The sequence below is a fragment of the Megachile rotundata genome, chromosome 9 (assembly GCF_050947335.1).
Source record: "Megachile rotundata isolate GNS110a chromosome 9, iyMegRotu1, whole genome shotgun sequence".
In the NCBI taxonomy this organism is placed as follows: domain Eukaryota; kingdom Metazoa; phylum Arthropoda; class Insecta; order Hymenoptera; family Megachilidae; genus Megachile; species Megachile rotundata.
In genome coordinates this window covers 12812959-12836909 of record NC_134991.1, presented here as the reverse complement: position 1 = coordinate 12836909, position 23951 = coordinate 12812959, and the positions used below count along the sequence as shown (strand labels likewise).

The window sequence follows — 23951 nt, the reverse complement described above, 5'->3', positions numbered from 1 at the left end:
CGCGTGGAATTACTACGCGTTGAGATACCACGCGTGGAATTACTACGCGTTGAGATACCACGCGTGGAGTTACTACGCGTTGAGATACCACGCGTGGAGTTACTACGCGTTGAGATACCACGCGTGGAGTTACTACGCGTGGGACTACCACTCATTAGAATTACCACGCGTCGAATTACCACGTGTAGAATTACGATGCGTGGGACCACCACGCATAGAATTACTACAAGTGGAATTACGATGCGTGGGATTACCACGCGTGGAATTACGACGCGTGGAATTACGATGCGTGGGATTACTACATATTAGAATTACCACGCGTGGAATTACGAAGCGTTGAATTACGACGCGTGGAATTACGATGCGTGGGAGTACTACACATCAGAATTACCATGCGTGGAATTACGCAGCGCTAAATTACGACGCGTGGAATTACGATGCGTGGAATTACTACACATTACAATTACCACGTGTAGATTTACGAAGCGTTGTATTACGATGCGTGGGATTACTACACATTAGAATTACCACGCGTGGAATTACGAAGCGTTGAATTACGATGCGGGGAATTACTACACATTAGATTTACCACGTGTGGAATTACGAAGCGTTGAATTACCGCGCGTGAAGTTACTACGCGTTGACCTACTACGCGTTGAGTTACTACGCGCGGTTATGTCTGTCGTTATTTTATAATTATTTGATTGCAAAATTTGCTTATATTGTACCTTCAAGTATGTCAGGTTTGATGTATTAGTTCCAATATCGTCGCTTCTAAGCATTCATCTAACAATTTACAATTTCGAAACTGTACTTTTATAGCTTCGCTAGTGCACAAGTTTTCAAGTCTCCAACTTTGACTTCGTAACCTTAACTTTACTATTCAAGAGTATGACTTTGTAAACTTCGCAAGTTTTCAACTTCGACATCGCAACTTTAAGTAGTCTTTCATTTATGGTGAAGTGATATTACGTGTGAGCTTTATTCGGATCTATATTTCTAAGTTCCTGCGACCCTAGGTAACTGTCCCTAGGCTCAAGTTTGGGATTTGTAAATTTTGTAATTTGAGAATTTAGAAAAGTTATTTGGGGATTTAGGGATCTAAGGATTTAGGGAATTGAGCATGTGAGAATTTAGAGATTTATGGATTTGAAGATTATATCTATAATCACACAGATATTTTAACGACTCTCAAAACTTTCATAGTAATCCAAGTACATCCTTCAAATACCTCATACATAAATATCTAATTTTTTAAACATACACATGAATATCATTGATCTTATGTAAGATTATAGAAACCCATAATATTAATCGACAACTCTATCGCACAAAGACAAAGAAAGCTTAAAGGCATTCCTAAATAGTGTAACGAGTAAATGATTTAATCGCGTGAAAAGACAACAGGTGTCGCTTAATTGCACCGTGGAAGATAACAATTAAATAACGAGCCAGAAGTTGTTTCATCGTTGAATAATATTTATCACGGAGTCGACGAGATTTTTATGTAACAACGAGAACCAGAGAGATAGAGAGGAGAGAGAGTATAATGTAAAACAGAGTTCATACAACAAATTGTACCAGACAGAGAGAGAAATAGAAAGCATACGGTGTGTAACAACGATTTTAGGATTTACCTGTTGCTTCCGTTGTTGCTCTTCCAGTCGTATCTTCTCCACCTCTTCCTGCCGTTTTTTCCGAGCCTGCGCACACGCCATATACACACGTCACTCTCATCCGTCAGAATTTTTTCAGATGGATCATGAAAAGCTTTACACAATGATCTTTCCGCCTTTTCTTTCGCTAAACGTTTTAGGGAGCCTCGATTTCGACCTTCGCGGTGCACTCGGTTTTGATTAACTCCTTTTTTTAATAATTAACTTTCGATTGCACGATTAATAAACCTGTCAGTTTCCGAACCTTTCTGTGTAATTTTTTGTTTGGTATTATCATTTGAAGAGAAATTCAGACAAAATTTATGGGACTCTGATGAAGCGGACGGTTTTCAAAATGGCGGACGTAAGGTCCGCGCTAATATTTAAGTTTTAGTACTCGAACACTGCTTTATTTAGTTAAATGTATACCTGGACATTGTTGTATTTAATTAAACGTTCTAACTTGTACTATCTTCTTGTATTTGTAAGAAAGTTTTACAGAATTTTGAGAAGTTTTATTCATCTAAGCGAACGGTTTTCAAAATGGCGGACGTAAGGTCCGCGCTAATATTCACATCTCAGTACTCGGACATTGTTTTACTTAATTAAACGTATCTTTTTCTACTTGCAAACGAGTACATTTTACAGAATTTCACGGAGAATTTTAAGAAATTTTATTCATCTTCAAATTATGTCACAGAAATTAAATTCATCAAGATATTTCAAAACGAATCATAGATTTTTCATTCAAAATTATTAAAATCTTCAAATAATAATTTATTAAACGAATCTTTAAATCGAGTTGAGCTTCAATAATAAATTAAAATGTAACTTTGACATGATTTCTTCGTAATTTAAAAGTCGATATTAATTCTGGAAAGGTTCGAGAAGCTAAAAATGATTTATCATCGTGTAAGCATCATCGTGTAAAATCTGTCAAATCAATGAATAAAAAAATGAATAAATGAAGAAAATATATACAAAAACTGTGACGACTAGAAAAAATTTGTCCTGATCGGTTTCCCTTCTCGACACCGAATGTAATTCACGTTTCCTTTCACGATATTCTCGTCCGTACTCGAAGGTGTATAAAGCATAAGCCTAGGATCTCTACGTCGATATCTTCAGCAAAAGCGTGTTCGTGAAGGGAAAAGAACGTGAAAACCGAGAATCAGCGTAATTTTTTTCCCTCGTATTTGTGATTCCTAAGCATTCTGACTTTAAATATTTTCAGCAAAACAAGGGAAAAGTGAGCCTTTTATCAAGGGTGTTTTAATCGATAAACGTGTCTTATTCAAGATCGAACGATTCGATCAGCAAAGGAAAGTAAAAAAATTCTTCGAGTCGGCGGAATCCCCACCACCATAAAAACGAACCCAAAAAAGATAGGCATGCTATCGTATAAAATCTCGTGAATATAATACAGATATAACGTCGAGAGAGAAATAGAAAAGCAGCCAAGCAAAGTGTAGAACAAATCGACGACGCGTGAGAATCTTCGACAAAAATAATATAGCAATAGGGTAAAAAACAGTGAAAAAGTGAAACTCGTGAAACTGCAACTGAAAAGCTTGTCACCCAACTACCAGAGAAAATATAGACAATTACGAAATATACATATATAAAAAATCGTACGATATATTTAATAGAAAAATATGTATACGTATAAATATATAGAATGATATATGTATTATAAAATAGGAACCACCACCATGTTGTTTAGATTCTTTGTACATATGGTAAAAAAGGCATATCGTTTAGAATTCGAGTACAATAGAGAAAAAATGTTACGAAGCGATTCATAAAAATTTTAGAGTGGAAAAGAAGAAGAAGAAGAATGTCATGCAGGAGCCAAGCAAATATACTCGCCTTATATGCACATATGATCAGTGTAGAAAATATTAATCTGAAGCTGATTATTATGAAGTGTCTTTTGCTCGGAATGTCACCTGTACGGACACAGGATCTCAACCCTCTCCTGGGTCACTTCTGACCCATAGTTAATTAGTATACTTAACATTTCACATATGTATGAATGCATGTATATCCATAAAATATGAAATTTTTCTAAAACCTACTTACATGACAAGTATTTTATGTAACAAATGAAAATTTATATGACAATGCTATGGGTCAGAAATGGCCTGGTACCCCAGGGTTAAATCAGCTTAAAATACGTAACAATAACAATCAGTAAATCGTGATAATAAGTGGTATGTTGTATATACTTTCTCGGCCTAAATTAAATGAAAAATAAAATAGGGAGCAGGAAGAGAACAGAGCGAGAGGATAAAGAAAAAGCGTTTTGATCTGCTCGGGAAGCGGTACTTGATAATCGGATAGAACGCGTGAAAATTGGAAATAAAAATGAATTAAAAAAAGAAATATCGCCATGCTGGAGATAATAATCATGTAGCTAGCTGTTATTTCTTTGTATAGTGACAGGAGAAGCTAGGCACAGGATAGCATTGCAATAGTCGTTATCAACGTTTTATCGTAAATTCGCTATGCTACGATATGTGTGTGTAGGTGGAAAAGTTGTTCCTGTGTTCTGGGTCTCGAAATTTACTTAATTTTTTGTATTTCAATAAATACAAAATGTATACCATTGTTCCAGTAGGATTTTTTCAAACACAAACGATAAAGTTTGCGATTTTTTACAACAAAATTTCATTCTACACGATGTACAAATTTTTTATTTTTCAAGTAGTGAAAGGTTTAAGTAGTGAAAGATTTAAGTATCATGCTTAAATTCCATATATATATTTTTTAAATAATTTTGTTGTGCATCTTAGATTTTGCAACGAAACCTTTTAAACCAGACAGTTATATAAGTGGCAAACTTGTTAAATATTCAGGACAACCGTCGCTTCACACGAATCACTCTGCGTATCAGCGACACCAACTACATTTTCCCGCACTTTATTGCGTTTTGTAATCAAAAAAGAGAGAAGAAAAACAAACTCAATTTGGCGTGTGCCATCAGGGACATCGATACTATAATATTATCACTCGGTGTGTCTGGGTCCTATGTGTGTGTATCGTGTGGCGTGTCCTCGTCCATTCGATCGCTACGTGATGCACAAAGGTGTTAATGTGGCGAACTACTGGTGCTCGTGTATCGTTCGTACCTCGAGCTATATCGTTAACAGTCTTTCCTTCAGAAAAAGGTGGAACACTTTTCGCGGAAAAGTTATCGTGAATTTTCAACACGTACTCCACCGTGGAAATGTAATTCATCTCGTTGAATTTTCTCATTGCGTTGAATGTTGCGGAGATTGTGGATTGCTGTATTTTATGAACTTTCGAATCTTTTATTTTTCAAAGTACTAGATGGAGCATCAAATTTTATAAGTTTCGTATTTTAAATTAATGAAGTATTTAAATGCTTCAAATTCTGAGTTTCAAACTTCTAGATACATAGGTAAATATTTAAATACCAAACTTGAGGACATAGCAAACTCGAGGACCAAAATACCAAACTCGAGGACCAAACTCTTCAATTACAGTGTTCTTAAATTCAAAAATTTCCTATACTCTAAATGTTCCAAAGATAAAAAGAAAGTTTCCTGAGTTGCCTATTTGTCATACTCCCACGGCCATATAACGAGACCGAACTATACCCGTGTTTTCATAACCACATTCGCAGCAACATTCAACGTGTCAATGTACACGAAATTTCTTGACCAAACCGCAAAAAAATATCCGTGCAAATAATCGAACATGTTCGAAGAGCCGAAAGGAACCGATCGTTCGGTGATGACCGAGATTTTAGAATGCAGAGCGACTACCAGGAAGAAACGAAAGACAGAAGCCGAAGAACCTGATCTGAGAAATGAATTGGAACCAAAAGAAATCATAGTCCCGACAGAGGAAAAAATGAAACTAAAAAGAGGATTTATAACGAAAAAAGATTCGAGACGTCGGTCGCGGTTTGAACGTTAATAGAAGTACGGTCACGCACACCGAAAGAAAATTAAATAAAAAAAAGGTAAAAAAAAAAGACGAGACGATTGATTGATACGTATATAATCTTACCTCTGGGTCGTCTCATCGTGAATCTTAATCTATCGATGCCGAGGGTCAAGGTCGAAATTATGGGAGGGATGTTTGTCGAGTGAGAAAATAAAAAAATGAAAAGAAAAATGGGGTTGGTAGGACAATAATAGAAAACCAGGCAATCGTAGTCTTACCTCGACAGCTCCTTCGTCTCACGATCCCCGTGTCGGAATCGGATGAAAATACAGAAGTGAGGATACGGGAACAGACAGAGCATGGGTGTACCAACGAATCGCAAGGACGACGATAACGTTCGTTAGTGAACATGAATCCGATGAAGAGGGGGCTTCGGGGGAGAGTTTAATGACGATGTAGGATCCGTAGAGTGCGCTTAACTCGCGATGGGGGATCGATTGTAAAGGCAAATGTGAGTCAGTAGATTCCTTGGAAGCAATTAATCGACGGATGCAACTAATGGACTATGGATTCGCAGAAGGTACCACCAGGCTGAAAGGTGTTCTCGTTCCAACGAAATTCTTCGAAGCGAGGAAGTCCGTTGCGTTTAGAGGGAATAGTTTCCTGATAAACGAGTTACTTCCGTAATGCTTCTTTGCATGACTCGTCGCACAAAGAATTTACTCGAAGCACTATTCGAGCCAGGTGGATCCACGAATCCTGTCTGACGGGGCGAATCCCCGAGGACTTGTTTTTGAACCGAATCGAGCTTCGGTAACTTGACAGTAGACAGACGGAATTTTAGAATATTAATCGAGGAGGATTCAAGCGCGGAAATATTTGAACGCAGAAGTTTGTGGTGATGGGGTCAAGTTTGGCATGTTCGATTACGATCATTTCTTTTTACAGGATTCGAATACTTGTATGATTTACTGTACAATCAAGTGTAATTCAGGCTTCCTTTGGTTAGGGGAAGGATGTAGGAATGTTCCTTTAGGATCTTTCTAGGAACTAGGTTTAGGATCTCAGAATTTACTTGGGATATCTCAGAATGTCCTAAAAATCTCCGAAATTCTCCCACAAAAATCGAAGACAGACTTCCGCTCTAACTTACCCTTAGCCAAAGCAAGCCTCCGTCGCACCCGAATGTACTCGCAACCTACTTAATCCCATCACTCCTCAACCCTGAAATCCATCGCTCAGTATCCTAACTTTCCGTATGCACGTACCATCTCGTCGAAGCCCAATTTCGTGGAAAAATCGCTCGTCCACGATCCTCTCGAGTACACCCCCCAAAAAAGGAGAACTCGTTGGTCCGACAAATCGGCAGGAAATCGAGAAAACATCGCAAGGTTCGGGTTGAGTGGAACGTAGGTGGATGAAGTCGAGAGGGAGGCGGTCATACGACATCTTACCTCCAGAATCTCCTGACTTTGCGTCTGGGTCTGGGCCTGCTGGGTATTGTCCAAGCCGACGTTGTTGGCGGCGGCTGTGGTGGTGGTTGTGGTGCCGGTGGACGATGTGCTGGAGATAGTTGTGGATGGCAGCGTCGGTTGCGAGGCCGAGGGCACGACCGTCGTGGAGGTGGTTGTCGTCAATGGTAGTGGCGGTGGTGGCGGTGGCAGTGGAGGTACCACTTGCACCTGCGGAGGTGCCACCACGACGGCCGGCAAGGCGTTGCTATTGTTGGTGTTGGCGGTGCTCGTGCTGAGCACCGTGTTGGTTACCAACGACGTCACGGAGACCAAGTTCGAAGCGGCGGACGACGATAGCTTTTTCGTCTCCTCTTCGCGATCGGTGTGCTGTTGCATCATGTCTCGGTTCCTCCAGCTCTCGGCGATGCTCTCCCGATTCTTCCAGATGGTGGCCACCGTGCTGCTAGCCAGACCCAGCTCGCGCGCCACGTCGCTCTTGCTCTTACCGCGTTCGATCTCTTGGATGATCTTCATTTTCTGCTTGATCGTGAACGCTAGCCGCTTTCGACCCTGCGTTTGTAGGTTTAGGGATGCCCAATAATCGATCGTGTTAATCGACGGTTCGCTACGTGTCGGGTGGTGGTCGTGCGCGAGAAACACCCTCGGCTCGTTACGTTCGAGGACGTTCGACAATTGCTTAGAGCTTGGGTGGACAGTGGTTATGGTTGTGGTGAACGTGGTGGTTGTGATAGGTGGTTTGCTATGTACCTCTGGGTATGGATCTCGAGAGAGAGCATTGCCCGACTCTTTTTCGAACTGAAAGTTATAAGAACAAACAATGGGGCTCCACACACCTATTCTATCCTTTCTTTATACACGCTGAGTCATTACGCTCCGCCATTTTAACTTACTTACGAACGGTTTCTCAGTCGCCATAGTGTCTCTTGATTGCCTCACATGGGCTCTTTCAAAGCGGATACAATGCTGTATGATTTATTGCGGCGATCAAGGTTGTCTTCAAATCATTTAGCAAGCTGATGAGATATCTATCTTGGCAACTACAGTCAAATTTACACCTTTTCACTTTAAATCATTTCGTCTTTACATGAAATAATCTTCAGACAGTCTCGAACGAAAACTAAGAGCAATTCTTTCCTTAAAAGTAACCAAACACTGAATTCTCAAGTCAACATTTTTATCTTGTATAAGCAGCATCCTGACAGTTCACACTACTTATACAGCAACATAATGTATATCTAAAATTATTTTCAGTTTTAAATCTTCCTTAAAACACTCCTCACATTAAATAACAATAAACTATTATTCAAACAATCTCAAAATGAAGCAAGGTTTATTACCAGTTAAATGTGATCCAATAACACCTAGAAATTTAAGTCACCTTAATTCAAAGTCACTTTAAGTAACTTAAAATGGCAGAGCTAAAAGACCCACAACGATCCAAAATAGTAGTGTCGCGTTGAAAAATGTGCTTAAATCCACAAGTGATCGATTATACGATTGTAAATGGGCATCCCTAGGTCGCCAGTCCCAGTCTAGTTTTATCAACCAAACTTCTACATCTACGTATTTCAGTATCTTTTTCTCGTTTTCATTCTCCATTGACGTTCTTCCCTCTAACGTCTCACCCTGCACGGCCTGTGTTGTTGCGTGTATGTTTTTTTTTTTTATTTTTTTCAAAAAAACATGGCTGGACGGGTGGTTCGCGTATGTGATGTACGAGTGCGTGTGAGGGTGGATGCAAGTGAATGCGAAGGGATGAATGAGCGAACACGAGTGACAGTGAGTGAAAAAATAAGGGGCGGTGGTTGTTGGTAAAAGGGATCGGTATGTGTCTCGTTCGGACGAAGGGACGTTTCCGTACTGTATCAGGTAACTTTGGAGAACTATCACAATGGATGGATTCAAGTTTTCTACGCTCGCGTTTATCTACTTCGTCGAATCGGTCTCGTCACGGAAAAATCCTCGAGCACCATTGAAAATCTTCCAGATCGATTTGTCTCGCTGCGAGAAGTTTTCCGGACATCTCTGTTTTTTTTTTCTTAATCTTGCGCTCTCCGATTCATTTGTAACTGGAGATTTTGCAAATTGGTAGTTCAAGAATTCGAAGAGCACACGATCGGGAGGTTCAAGATGCAAAGAGCCACCAGGAGGTACATCTGTCCTTGAAGAGCAATCACACATATCTAATGTGCGGTTCTAAATCGATCAATCTAAGTTCTCACAAGATCATTCGCCGTCAATCTATGGAAATCAGGCGAGGACATAACTATATGCCACGACAATAACCGATCTATACTCTTGTGACTGTCTACACAGCGTACACACACAAAAAAAGCAACCGAACTAGGCGTCCAGTTCACACATTACACGCTATACATATCTCGAGCAATAGGACTTTCATTGTTTCTCGACAAAGCTTCTAAAGGTGACGTCGACTTCTCGATATAAAATACACTAACCGAGTACTAAAAATTATTTATAATAGTGGTAAGTGACAAAACTTTATGACCATATTTCAGCTGAAGAATTCTCTAACTCAACTTTAGTGTACTCATACTTCTGAATAAAATTCAACTTTATTCAAAAATTCATTTCAGACGTAAGTTCAATTTTGATAAAATTAATAATGCAGCTTAGTTAAAAAAAATTAGAAATAGCAATTCATCGACGTCATCTTAAATTTTGATCTCTTTAACGCTATGTTCTTTCTCTCGTCGATCAATCATTCTCTCAGCATTCTCTCTCTATGAAAGCTGCACGATTCATCAGAGATCTCCAGGAGAAATCCAAATGATTTTCGGGTCGGTTCTCGCCGAGTGGAGGACCCGGAAGCGAGATGCAGCCACAAAATAAAAAACGATCTCCGTTACACGGCTAAAAAAACACGTTCGAATCACTGACGTAGGAAGGAAACGAAAAAGAACGTACACAAAACTAAAATTGTTGGAGGCTAAAGGTGAGAAGGGTTGGGTGGTGTCATTCGGAGAAAGAGACTTTAGGAGGACATGCTTGGGTTCTCCTGTCACTATTGCTAGCGATTCTTGGTTGTCTATGGGGTTTCAGGGGGATTTTTGGTTTTCGTGTGTCCTGGGACGTTTTCGTTGGTTTTCGGATTCGTAACGGGTGCTTTCAAGGGGCCGGGAGGTTCACATATGCGAGTATATAAAAAAGTATCTGGTTACAAGAATATCCACTTGAAGAGTATATGTATATATGTATATATGTATATATATAAAATGTACAAATAGATGTATATACATCATATACGTATATAGATATAGATAATATATATATGTATATATATATATATGTATAATATAAATACGACACACACAGAGAGCATGCGACACGCACGACAGGTGGACAAAATACAAAAAATAATTAAAAATAAAAAATGTAATAGGTATCCCAAATAGAGTAAAAGAACAGATTCCTTGTGAATGAAACAACGAGAATCGAGACAAAACGTGAAAAGGAAATAACACGGCGAATAGAAGAGCGTCAACTTACCTCGAGCAACTGCTGATTTCGAATTTCTCGTTCTCGTCTCACTGCTTCCTGTCTCTCCGATTTTTCCTGTTCCTTGATCAGCCTACAACAACCGTACAATTCGTTCACGAGTCAGCACAGAAAAGTGCGAAGGTACTCGAAGTTTAACATTCGACTGCGTTTATTCATATTTTCAATACAAAAATATTTATAAGCAATTGTGAACCTAACCAATAACTACTGTTAAAATATATAACTTTGTTATTGTATCGTTTCGTGATATAAAAGTATCATAAATAGCATTTATATTACATCAACTTGATGCTCAAAGATTAATGAAAATGACTGAACGTTTCACGAATATTTTTAACGCAAAATGATCGCCAATTACAACGAATAATGAGCACGCTTGAAACCTATAAAATCGAGCAGAATTTCGTGACATAAAAGCGTTGCAAAACAACACTTGTATCGCATCAATTTAAAGCTTAAAGTCTGCTAAAAGTGACTGCATAAACGTTTCGTGAACACCATTAATACAAAATGGCTGACTGCCAGTTACAACAAACGATCAGTTTTCAAACCTGTACAGACACAATTTCACAAAGGTCCTCGAGAAGAGTACTTATGATATCAGTTTAAATCCAATAAAAATAACTGTACAAATCCTTCTAACTTTATTTAATACTTTATATTAAACTGAACATCTCTTCGTTCCAAAGAATACAAGAGTTTATCACGTTAATGAAAAATGAGCTCAGACACGTATTTTAGATGATGTTCGACATAATAGAATTAGAAAATGAATTTCGAGCCCGGTTTTCCGACTCACCTAGCCTGTTCCTTGTGTCGCTGTGCTTCTTCCTTCGCGAGTTTCTTCGCGTACGCGAGCTTCTCCCTTTCATACTGATTGTTTGTTCTCGCGTCCCTGAAACCACCCGCGGCTCTCAGCTCCTCCAATCTTCTCGCCACTTCCTGTGCACCCAACCTAACGAATTCCGCCTCCGCTAAGCCCATTGTCGGCTGCAGGAACTCGCCCACCAGAGGACGAGACGAGAAGGAAAAGTTCGCGGTAGTCAGCTCGGGTGGATTCTGTTGCTCCAAGAACTGGAAGTGTTCAAAACCACTCGGTATTAAAAAAGGAACACGAAAAAACCATCCCACATTATCTCTCGAGTTTCTTCACGCTCTTATGTGGATTAGGGTTGTAGTCTTTGACTAACACTAAGTTTCACGTGTGAAATTTGATATTTTTAGTATTTCATGGATTTGGATATTTGGTAGGGAGATATATGATGGGGGGATATAGGGATCGGGAAATATCTGGCGGGGGGATATAGGGATCGGGAGATATTTGGTGGGGGATATAGGGATCGGGAGATATCTGGCGGGAGGATATAGGGATCGGGAGATATCTGGCGGGGGGATACAGGGATCGGGAGATATCTGGTGGGGGATATAGGGATCGGGAGATATCTGGTGGGGGAATATAGGGATCGGGAGATATTTGGCGGGGGGATATAGGGATCGGGAGATATCTGGTGGGGGGATACAGGGATCGGGAGATATCTGGCGGGGACATATACGTCGGGGGGATATAGGGATCTAAGCATATACGAATTGGGGGATATAGGGATCTAAGCATATAGGTACCGGGGGATACAGAAATCAAGGCATATAGGAATCGGGCTTGCACATGTCGGTGTATCACAGACGGGGATATAGAGATCTAAGGCAGAGGGTGATGTAGAATTGTAGAATATAGCGATCTAGACATGTAGATGTCGGCATATCAGGGCACATATGGATCTACATATGTAGACCTAGATATAGTATGAACATAGATACACAGATCCGGCAATATGGAAATCTACAGAGCCCTACACGAACATCTAACGATGGTATCTAGCGATATATTTCAGAATATACAGCTCCACCTATCAAATCAAGTCAAGTTCACATTCCAGCAAAATTTGACAAGTTTATTGCTTAGAATAAATGGAGCATAAAAGGTGAAGTTGATCGTGCTCGAAAGGGTTAAACGTTGAATCTCGTCCAATTTAGTGTATCAAGGTAGCCCGGAAGACACTAACCTTCGCCAAATCCGGACTGCTCCTGAACGTCTTTCCGCAAGGGCTGTAATAAGACACGTCACCCTTTATCACTCCCGACTTCCCTAATCCCTTGATGACAGTCTCCCGTTTCCAGCCACGTTCCAGAGGAACCTGTAGATCCCTCTCGCTGGGCTTCACCTTTCTCCTCTTCGCGCTGGATACCCCGTCCACGTTGTCGTCGTCGGTGTCCGTCACAACATCCGTGTTACTTCCGCTTTCGCTGGTCACGTCCATGTTGCTTTCCTCGCCGGACGCCTCCAGCAGTTTGTTCTTCATCTTCTCCTGCAAAGACCGCTATATAGGGAGCATGGTTTTAGTGGAAAATCATAAGTGAAAAAAAGCAAAACTAATCGATCGGTCCGCTTCGTTCTTTCTTCTCTTCTTGGCTTCTCCGTTGATTACAAATCAAATTGTTCCGAAATAAAATTGTTCAACGAAAATGAACTTGCAAATTAAACAGATAAATGGAGCGATACTGTCCACCGGAGTACCAATTCGTATATAATATGACTGTTTTTTCACTTTTAAGATCAGGTTTTAAATTCGAAGCTTCTTTAACGAATGTTCTACTCAAAATGACTACATTGTACCCTGTCTATAGACGTCTCATTATTGATCTCGTTACTCTCTCAATGCTTCCTGTTACTCGATGCTGTTGAAAACCTTCTTCAATTATGTGATGTACTTGGATGTCTTCAATAGACGTGTACACAATGGATTTCATGTTCACGTTGACGGTAAGTATTACCTTCTTCGATCATTACTGACGTGGATGTGTAAGGCAGATAATCAAAATTACATCAAAGAACTTCAGGTGTATTGGTTACGTGTTCAAATATTTATAAGTGGATTATGAACAATACAAACAGCATGAACTATCGGTAGAACATCAGCAGAATATGATCTTGAAGATACATTTAGGAAATTCGATATCAAGGTCCAGGTAAAAAAGTTACTTCAATCAATGAGGCACCAAAATGGACTCTATTAGCTTACATCAAGATGAACTGCGTTAGCTGACATCAAGGTAAACTCTATTAACTTACATCAAGATGGACTCTATTAACTTACATCAAGATGGACTTTGCTACTTTAATACAAAATGAAGTCCACATCAATCTTACATCAAGATGGACTCTATTCTAATTTTCTACCTAAGTGAACTCTACACCAAACCTACACCAAAGTGAATTTAACCCAAATTTTTCCCCAAATTGTATGTACCAGAATATTTGAGAAAACGAGTCCAGCTCCATAGGACAGCATCGCATTATCGAGGATCGTGTCGAAAACAGACTTTACCTGATTTTTATCGTCACCTTGACCCGTGGCGGTGGCGTGCAGCTGTGCAGCCAGAATGTTCGACCTCAATAGCGAGACCTGGTGAGACAATGGCACGCTAGGGTCCAAGGTGGGCGTAGGTTTAATCCCCAGGGCTCTGCTTTGAGCCAGCAACGAGGCGACGGTGTTCTTCTTCGGTTTGGACACGCCACGTCCCAGGTTCCTCGGTCGACCATCTTTGTGATGGGTCGTGCTAGCACTCTCGCTTTCCTCGCTTCCGCTACTTGGCCGTTGTGGCGAATCCGCTGCGGCGAATAACTGCGCCAACGATGGACTCGGCGAGGCTGGCACCGGCACCGAGTTCTGGGGCACTCTTCGCGGCTTCGGCCCGGGCTTTCGTCTCGCTATCATTTGCAAAACACTCCGTAAATAATACCTGGTCTATCTCGCATCACCAATTGATTCAATTGAAATATGTACTCAGGGTGATTTTACTGTTTTGCTTTTGGAAAGCTGGTACTTTGAGTATAGTACACTTAACAAGTACACTTAAGTACAGTAAATATAAGAATCTTAAATAGAAGAATGCTTAAATACCAGAATCTTAAATACAAGAATACTGAAAAACTTGAAGATGAGCACTTGAACATTTGAACACTTGAAGATGTTCAACGAAGAAATAGATAAAAGTCGTTTGATACAAAGGCATGTATGTTCTGTACATAAAATTTCAAGACCAGAATCTGAATATAAAACGATGGTAATGTAGCTGTCTATTGAAATAGAATTGTAACAAGTTGTGCAACAAGTAAGAATTAAAAGTGGCTGATTAAAGAACACTTACACGTTCTGTCAGAGGCAAGTAACGACTGGCTTAAATTACTGAGCTGACTGAGCGGTTGACTACCAGAAATGGGCGAGCTACCGCTCGTCGTCGAGGGCTTCAGGGAGAGATTCAACGGAGCATCCGAGTCGCTCGTGTTGTTAGCATTCGTGGTGGTTGTGTAGGACGTAGGTGCCGGTAGAACGGAACCGTTGGTAGAATGCGCTGGCAATTTGATCACTTCTACACGATCCACTGGCTCCCTGTAGTCGTTCGACTCGGTCTGAAAGGAAATCGTACCGACAAAACGTTATTGGTCGAGTTTCGGAAAAAGTGGAGGGTGGAAGTCAAATTTTTTAGAAGCCACTTCTGTACGTCGATACACAATTGAGTCCAACAGGAAACTGTACGAGCTATAAATTTACTTGTGTAACTGTTTAAAGTATATGTACATATTAGATCAGATCATACGTGGACTCTTTTGAGAAACTTTCAGATATCAGCATATTTTCAGTAGCATCATATTTGATCAACTGTTAATGCAACTTTTAATTTGCTATTCTAGTTTTAGTTGCACATTTATCATACAAAACGTTACACGAATTCATGGGTCCTGATACATAAATATATCATCAGAAGAATAACAATCATAGATGTACAACTTCAACAGCAAAACTAAAGAAACAAGTGTTTGATCTATTTAATAAAGTTTCCCGTTTCGAGAAGAAAGGAGTGCATGTCGTACAAGAATCAGAGTAACTGCACTATTTACCCTGAAGTTCTGAAACAAAAGTGATAATTACCGCCGCGCGATTGTATTTCCTGGGTTCCATCATCAACGACGTCGTGGTGGTGTTCGTCTGATGAGCAGAGAGAGCAGGTACACTAGGTGGTGGATGTACACTGACACTCGGCGTGTCTAAGGATATGGTCTTCTTCCTTCCGCGGTTCGTTGTCCCAGGAACCTTTGGACCGACTATACTCGAAGTGTACTTGATGATCTCCGTGTCGGGAGGCAGTCGCACACCTCCTAATATACTGCTGGGATCGCTAAATAAAATGATATATATTTTAATCTATTGTTTTATCAATCTTTTACATGCATTCGTTGTTCCCTTCCAGGACTTGAAGTGACACTCTAACGTAATAGTGATGTAACCTGACATTGATCTACCCTTAATGGAGATCTAACCTTGATAGAGATCCAACCTTTATATCTATCTAACCTTGGTATTTAATTTGATAGTCGTTTCGATGGTTGTATTAGACGATACTAAAAATCCTGAGAGGTTTATTTTAAAAGTCCTCGTTAAAAAAAGAAGTGAAGGTATTAAAAATGAAGGAATTATATTGACCTTCTAAAAAACCGATAAAAAATATATTCCACGTCCTGAAGGGTTGACGAACGCTGTTTATCATTTTTCCTCACAACCGTGTTGAGGGGGTCAACTAGTTAAAGAGACAAATTGTTTAAAACGACGCCTACGCTAAGGGCCATCGAGCAGTCATAACAACGAAATTACACGGTTACACGAGCACCGTATGAAATTTAAATGAACGAGCAACGGATGAATTCACCGAGCGAAACTGCGAACAAGAAAAATCGATATCGTTGGAACATCCCGTGTGTTTCGGTTCATTTTATCCCCGGTATGTGTGTGTATGTGTACATATTTTTTTCGTTTATTCTTAACAATCTCTCACCTGCCCTCTTTCGCAGAACTGCAAGTATCGGCAAGCGTGGAAAAATAATTAATGGCAAAACGTAAGTGCACTGAGGACGCTAGGCGCGTCTGTTAAAAATAATGGAGGGAAAATAAAAAATCGATTTAACGAGGTTGCACACGTTTGAACGCGCAGTGAATCTCGTACCTGACGACGTTCGTTTGCGAATTTTGCGTGCTGCTGACCGAGGTACTGTGATGAGAGGACGTGACCGGCGGTGCTTGAGTCGACACCGGCAAACTGCTGCTTGTCATGCTCGGCGTCGTCGAGCTGCCGCTGCTGGCTGCCGTCGTCTTGTGACTCTTGCTTGACTTAGCTTTTGGTTTTCCGTAACAGAATTTGGCTGGTTAAGAAAATCGTCACGAAAAGTTCCTTAAAGTTCTTACACGCTATCTTTGTATACAGATTTACCGATCACTTTAAAATTTCTTTCTTTACGAAACTCTCTCTTTCATCATCTCAAGACATAATCTCAAGGGTGATATGTCTTCGAAACTACAAGATATTTTTACTTAACAACTATTTTAGTTAGCAACTACTCTGTTGAAGTTTCAATTTTCAACTTTCTATAAGTGACACTGCAGTGACATATACGTTTATCACATATGATGATTAACTCACATGTGCCATGTACATGTGTAACAATGTTATAAACACATGGCACTACAAATTTTGGTTTCGTGAACAAGAAAATTTCTTCGCTAAGATTTGAGTAAAAACTTTGTCATACTTACACTTACTGGACTTGTGAGACGAAAGGGACGGGGGATTAAGTAGAGAGGCAGGATAAGGTGGCAGCAGGCTCTCGGCACCAGGCGGGAATCCGGAAAGACTTGCAGCCCCTTGTAGCCTCGCGAGATAGTCCTGTGCTGCCAAATGCGAGGCCATCGTCCACCATGCTGCGCTGGCAGGGTTGATGCCTGCAATCGTTCAGAAAAATTCAGTTTCCACGGTCCTTCATCCAACATCTCAAGTACAATAATCCATTCTAATCAAAGTATTAGGTTCAAGAAATAGTAACCATGATTTTTATCATGGTGTATTATCACGTATGTATATTGTTTGGTATATCATCATGTATGTATATCGTTTGATGTATTATAATGTATGTATATTGCTTGGTGTATTATCACGTATGTATATTGCTTGATGTATTATCATGTATGTATATTGTTTGATGTATTATCATGTATGTATATCGTTTGGTGTATTATCATGTATGTATACCGTTTGGTGTATTATCATGTATGTATATTGTTTGGTGTATTATCATATATGTATATTGCTTGATGTATTATCATGTATGTATATTGCTTGATGTATTATCATGTATGTATATTGTTTGGTGTATTATCATGTATGTATAGTGCTTGATGTATTATCATGTATGTATATTGTTTGGTGTATTATCATGTATGTATATTGCTTAATGTATTATCATGTATGTATATTGCTTGATGTATTATCATGTATGTATATTGTTTGGTATATTATCATGTATGTATATTGCTTGATGTATTATCATGTATGTATATTATTTGGTGTATTATCATGTATATATACTGTTTGTTGTATTATCATGTATGTACATTGTTTGGTGTATTATCATGTATGTATATTGTTTGGTATATCATCATGTATATTATTTGGTGTATTGTTTATCATGATTTATTAACCATGAGATAAATAAATGGAAAATTACCTAAACTCGCAGCTTGACTGGCAGCCACGCTCAGAGTGCCAAGGCTGCTATGGGAGTACGGGGGTGGCGGTGGAGCAGACGCCGGTGTATGGCCCCCGAAACCAGGAGCGGATCCTCCACGGCCCAGGATGGCGTAAGCCGATGGCAAATGATGGGCCCCCAACCCATATCCACTCGGCATTCCACCGAATAGCGACGAAGCTGCGCTGTCGCCCCGAGGCCAATATGCTGCAATCAAAACCAAATCGTCGATGTTCAATTACACGTGTCTGATAACAAGACTCATGTGTCTGTTTTTCTTTTTCGAATGCTCGCTGATAACGTCACGTTGACGCGCGGCTATTGTCAATCAATTATACAGTTGCATATAGGTGACATTCAACGTGACATTGCGATTGATAAGAGGAGGAAATTAAATTTTAATGGCCTATGTGGAGGGTGATATCTTTTAGCGGATTCACTGTAGAGAGGTTCGCGATTGTAAGTGGATTTTAGAATTTTATAATTGTTTAGAATTTTAGTGATGAATGATTATGTGTTGCAACATTTTTTGATGTAGTGAAAAATTGTTTATGATTGATTATAGTAAAGGAATTTTATAGTTGAATTCAATTTGAACAATTCATAGTCAATGATGATGTATTGCAACATTTTTTGATGCAGTAAAAAATCGTTTATGATTGATTGTAGTAAAGAAATTTTATAAATGAATTCATAGATGAATTGATAGAACAGGTACTGATGTTTGAAAATCATAAAATCCTAAAGTTAGGAGGTCTCATAAGATACTTCACGAAATGGTGAACTCTGAAGTCTCACAAAATGAGGAGTTACTAAAATTCCATGGACCTAAAGCCTCAGAATCTAAAAATTCTAAAATTCTAAGATCCCAAAGCTTAAAAATGTTGAAATCCTAAAATCCCAAGACCCAAAGCCTCAAAATGTTAAAATTCTAAAATTCTAAGTACCCAAAGCCTCAGAATCTAAAAATTCTAAAATTCTAAGGACCCAAAGCTTAAAAATGTTGAAATTCTAAAATTCCAAGTACCCAAAGCCTCAAAATGCTAAAATTCTAAAATTCCAAATACCCAAAGCCTCAGAATCTCAAAGTTCCATAATTTCACATCCCCAAAAATCCCAAAACAACGTATCTCCAAACTCCCAAAGTCCCAAACTGTAAAAATTCATAAAATCTGAAACCACGAAGGGTTGCAGAGTACACATTTGAACAAACGCGGTCGAAAGGAGTCCAACCCAGATTTCAAAAATCATTTCACGCATCGTTATCGACACGAGAATCGAACAGATCCTGACGATATCGTTTTCCCGCAATAACAATTAACGCTGCCGGTGTGCGCGCACCACCAATTAAACCGTCTTCGTTACGCCGTTAATTAGGATTATCAGAAGACCGGTGAACGGTGTTATCGAGCCGGGCAAATAATTAAAGCGTTAAGTCGCGTCTTCGGGTTGGCTCGCGGCGCAACCAGAACGAAAAGGAAGCGAAATAAAACTGTTGAACAACCCGAGAAACTCGTTATGATAATGTACTGCCTCGGACTACGACGGCCACGCTGTAAAAATTCAACGCTCGACGCCGTTGATACTTTCTAATTTTCATCAACTGCCAACCATTTTTATTATATTCCGCTACCGGTGATTAACGATGTATCCACGTGTAATTTCTTCAATTATTCTGAATGCTTTTACAGAATGCTGTTTGCACTGTAAAGGCATCCTGTTTCACTCGATAATTTATCAGAGTATTTTATTTTCTGGCAGTTTACTGTAAATTAATTTTTAATTTTGCAGGCGTAACATGTTGCAAATATTTTCAACTCTTTTTATGATAAAAAAGTATTAGAAGCTTACTTGTAATAATATTGCTTTACTGTGACAATATAATAATGTGACAACATTACTTGAAAAGCTTACATTTATTGTATGTAGATTTAAGGGAGGCAATACCTTTAGAATCGTAAAAAAAAATTTTTTTTTCTATAAAATGTTAGTGTAACATTTTATATGAAACCATGAAATTTCGAAAATGCAAAACAGGTGAACTATAAAAAAAAAATTCAGAAATATCAGTTTATTTTCATCTGTCTAAATTGCCCCCCTTAAAGTTCAAGTATAATCGGTAATATTTGTAGCAGAGTGGTTCAATTAATTAGCAGATTAGTGGCAGAGAATTGTGAAGACCTCTCGAGTCAACCATTTTGTTTTGAGAATATTAACGAAACGTTTACGCAGTCATCTTTGATACCTTAAGCTCGAAATTGATATTTCATAAGTACTATTTTGCGCTACTTTTATGTCATAAAATAAAGTTTTAACGACTGAGCAGCAATTTAAGTTGCCCCTTATCCCGTTGCAACTCTATAATAATTTCCGTAATAATTTGCCTTATCAAGATGTTAATAAACAGGTTTTTAGAACAAGGAATTATAATCCTAGTTTACCAATGTATTTTATAGTCGCTTTTCGAGCTCAACAGCGTGGAATCAATTGATTAAAGAGGTTATTATAAAGTTTAAATACGTCCTCGTAAAGTTTCATAAGTACTCTCACATAAAAAGAACGAACATACAATTTGCTGTTCAGAGGTTACCTTTATTTCCAGCTTTTTATTTTCGTGCTCTCTAATCGATCGTATCATTCGCGTTCGGAAAAATATGCCCGCGAACATCTCGTCAAACAATTAAACGCTAAACCACGAATACTGTCAATAAAAAAAAAACAATTGCCAAAAAATTCCACGGGGATTATTCGTCAAATCGTTTATAACAAACGAACGAAATTATTCGAAAAGAAAAAAAGAAATCGGAATTAATCGTATCAGCTTTAACTCGCGGTTCGCTCGAGCCGCGAAATCGATACGATAATCGGTCGAAAATTTGCTTACCGTCGTTTGTACGCGTGATTGTACAATTTATATTGTTGCAAACACGACCGCAAATGTACCGTTGATTTTCTACGAGTACCGTGGCCTTGAGCAAGGCCGTGGCATTGAAATCCAAGCGCCGCTTTAATTTATACCGGTCGTTGAACCCTCGACTCGCTTATACGACTACTTCACCGACTGAGCAGCTGCATAATGTGCTCTAGCTGCATGTACAGGGTGTCTCCAAAATAATTCTAACTGCACATTTTTTGGAGGGTGATTTCAAGTGGAGTTTATTGTTTTGGGGAGGGTGGGGAGGGTGGAGAGGTGGAGGATTTTATGGGGGATGGGATTTTGTGGGTGTTGAGAATTTAGAGATTGAGGAGGGGAGGATATAGGAATTGGAGAGGGAGAAGTTTGGGGAGTTGGTAATTTGGGAATTGAAGGAAGTGGGGATTTGAGAGTACTGGTATTTGGGTAGAGGGAAAATTTGGGAATTTGGATGGGCAGGAATTTGGGAGTTTGGAAACGGAGATTTGGGAAATTTGGGGATTTGGTAATTTAAGGATGTAGAGATGTGGAAAGATAGGAATTTGGGGAAGTATGGAAGTGGGAGTTTGGGAATTTGGGATGATCCGAATTTGGGGATTTGAGAATTCGGAAGCGTCCAAAATTGGAAATTTGAGAATTCGGAAGCGTCCAAATTTGGAAATTTGTGAATTCGGAAATCTGAGAACTCGAGACGCCCCAAATTGGAAATTTGAGAACTCGGAAACGCCCCAATTTGGAAATTTGAGAACTCGGTAGCGTCCAAATTTGGAAATTTGAGAATTCGGAAAATTGAGAACTCGGAAGCGCCCAAATTTGGAAATTTGAGAATTTGGAAATCTGAGAACTCGAGACGCCCCAAATTGGAAATTTGAGAACTCGGAAACGCCCCAATTTGGAAACTTGAGAACTCGGAACGCCCCAATTTGGAAATTTGAGAATTCAGAAATTTGAGAACTCGGAAACACCCCAAATTAGAAATTTGAGAACTCGGAACGCCCCAATTTGGAAATTTGAGAGCTCGAAAGCGTCCAAATTTGGAAATGTGAGAATTCGAAAATCTGAAACCTTGGAAACGCCCCAATTTAGAAATCTGAGAAGTCGGAAGCGTCCCACCTTGAAAATCCATCAATCCAAAAATTTGAGAATTCAAAAGCGCCCACCTTGAAAATCCGTCAACTCAAAAGCTTAACAACTCGCAAACCTCCAAATTTGCAAATCCAATTCCTCAAAACTCTCCACCCCAAAAAACCTTCAAATTCTCAAATCGCAAAAAACCACAAAAAATACAAATTTGAGAACCGCTCGATTAAAAACATAACCTCACAGTTTTATCACCATATATATCCCCACAAACGTAACAACAATTCCCGTATAATAGCGTCATTAAACTAGGTAAATCTAACGATAATAGATCGCAAAGGGTGGTTCGTTAATAAATAATTGCACAAATTGCACGAAACCTCGCTCGACTTCGATCATTTATTTTCAAATTACACCCTACTGTATCACCCACCCTATCATCTCTCTTGGTCCCATGAAATATATGGTTCTCTCGATCAACTTTTAATGCAGTCACAAATTTCTTTCCCTAATTAGTTTACCAACGATGAACTCAAGTTTCAGTCATTTCGTGCTTTCCTCTTTAACGTTGATGCTTTAATAGCAATTCATTATTCCGGCGACTGACCGACCAGGGAATTAGAACATTAAACCTGTCCACGTTTCAAAACCTATACTTCGTATAATATTATTATTGTTTTATCGATTTGGTACGAATTTAGGTTAATGAAGGCTGCTTGACGAATTTTTATTTATAGGTTTGGAGTTATATGTGTTTTACGGTTGGAATTATTAGGAGTTTATGTGTTTCAAAGGTGGGGGGATTTGAATTTGGGATTTTTGGAATTTGGGACGCTTTGAGTTTGGGGTTTTTTGAATTTGGCGCGCTGAGAATTCGGGAAATTTCAAATTTGGCGCGCTGGGAATTCGGGAAATTTCAAATTTGGCGCAATGGGAATTCGGGAAATTTCAAATTTGGCGCGCTGAGAATTCGGGAAAATTCACATTTGGCGCGCTGAGAATTCAGGAAATTTCAAATTTGGCGCGCTGAGAATTCGGGAAAATTCAAATTTGGCGCGCTGGGAATTCAGGAAATTACAAATTTGGCGCGCTGAGAATTCGGGAAAATTCAAATTTGGCGTGCTGGGAATTCAGGAAATTTTAAATTTGGCGCGCTGAGAATTCGGGAAAATTCACATTTGGCGCGCTGGGAATTCGGGGTAGTTCAAATTTAGGGCGCTGAGAATTCGGGAAATTTCAAATTTGGCGCGCTGAGAATTCGGGAAATTTCAAATTTGACGCGCTGCGAATTCGGAACATTTCCTATTTGAGACGCTGATAACTCGGAAAATTTCGAATTCGGAATATGAACAACTCGGAATAGATTTGAATCGGAAACTTATCAAACTCGAAATTCTTTGAATATCATTAAACTTGAAACATGTACTATGAACGTATATCCTAAGAATTCGGATCAATAAATTTCTATAATGTCAATCAAAATACGCTTCTAACTAAAAAAACAACATACTGAACTAATCCCTGATCTACCTGACCCATACTACAGTCACATTTGCGAAAAAATAACAGATGAAATTGTAACATGTTTTCTCCTTATAAAGCGACATCGTAAGCGACAATTGTAAGCGACAGTCACGACGCGTCGGTAATTTCCTGTTTTTCGGAGCACGTTAATAAAGGACCTCCCCCAGTCGGGACACGGGCATTGTTTTTCCGCTAATCGATGACCACGCCGAAAGCTCTCCGCCGTTAAAATC

The 23951-nt window shown here is 39.4% G+C and overlaps 1 protein-coding gene across 20 annotated transcripts in view; it reads right to left on the bottom strand.

The window, feature by feature from the left end:
• Nucleotides 1–23951, bottom strand: part of LOC100883255 (bromodomain adjacent to zinc finger domain protein 2B) — a 182530-nt gene that overhangs the window by 15937 nt on the left and 142642 nt on the right. For 10 of the 20 annotated variants that reach the window (XM_012289317.2, XM_012289301.2, XM_012289300.2 and 7 more), the window contains 12 exons: nt 18180–18407; nt 17212–17397; nt 16625–16820; nt 16457–16474; nt 15556–15802; nt 14774–15035; nt 13951–14333; nt 12628–12942; nt 11367–11641; nt 10556–10637; nt 7025–7594; nt 1638–1703 (listed from right to left, as the gene is read on the bottom strand). In XM_012289317.2, the coding sequence (XP_012144707.2) occupies nt 1638–1703; nt 7025–7594; nt 10556–10637; nt 11367–11641; nt 12628–12942; nt 13951–14333; nt 14774–15035; nt 15556–15802; nt 16457–16474; nt 16625–16820; nt 17212–17397; nt 18180–18407 (2828 nt within the window). The remainder of the gene's footprint in view (nt 1–1637; nt 1704–7024; nt 7595–10555; nt 10638–11366; nt 11642–12627; nt 12943–13950; nt 14334–14773; nt 15036–15555; nt 15803–16456; nt 16475–16624; nt 16821–17211; nt 17398–18179; nt 18408–23951) is intronic. The other 10 variants (XM_012289318.2, XM_076535197.1, XM_076535198.1 and 7 more) reach the window with 6 other exon arrangements.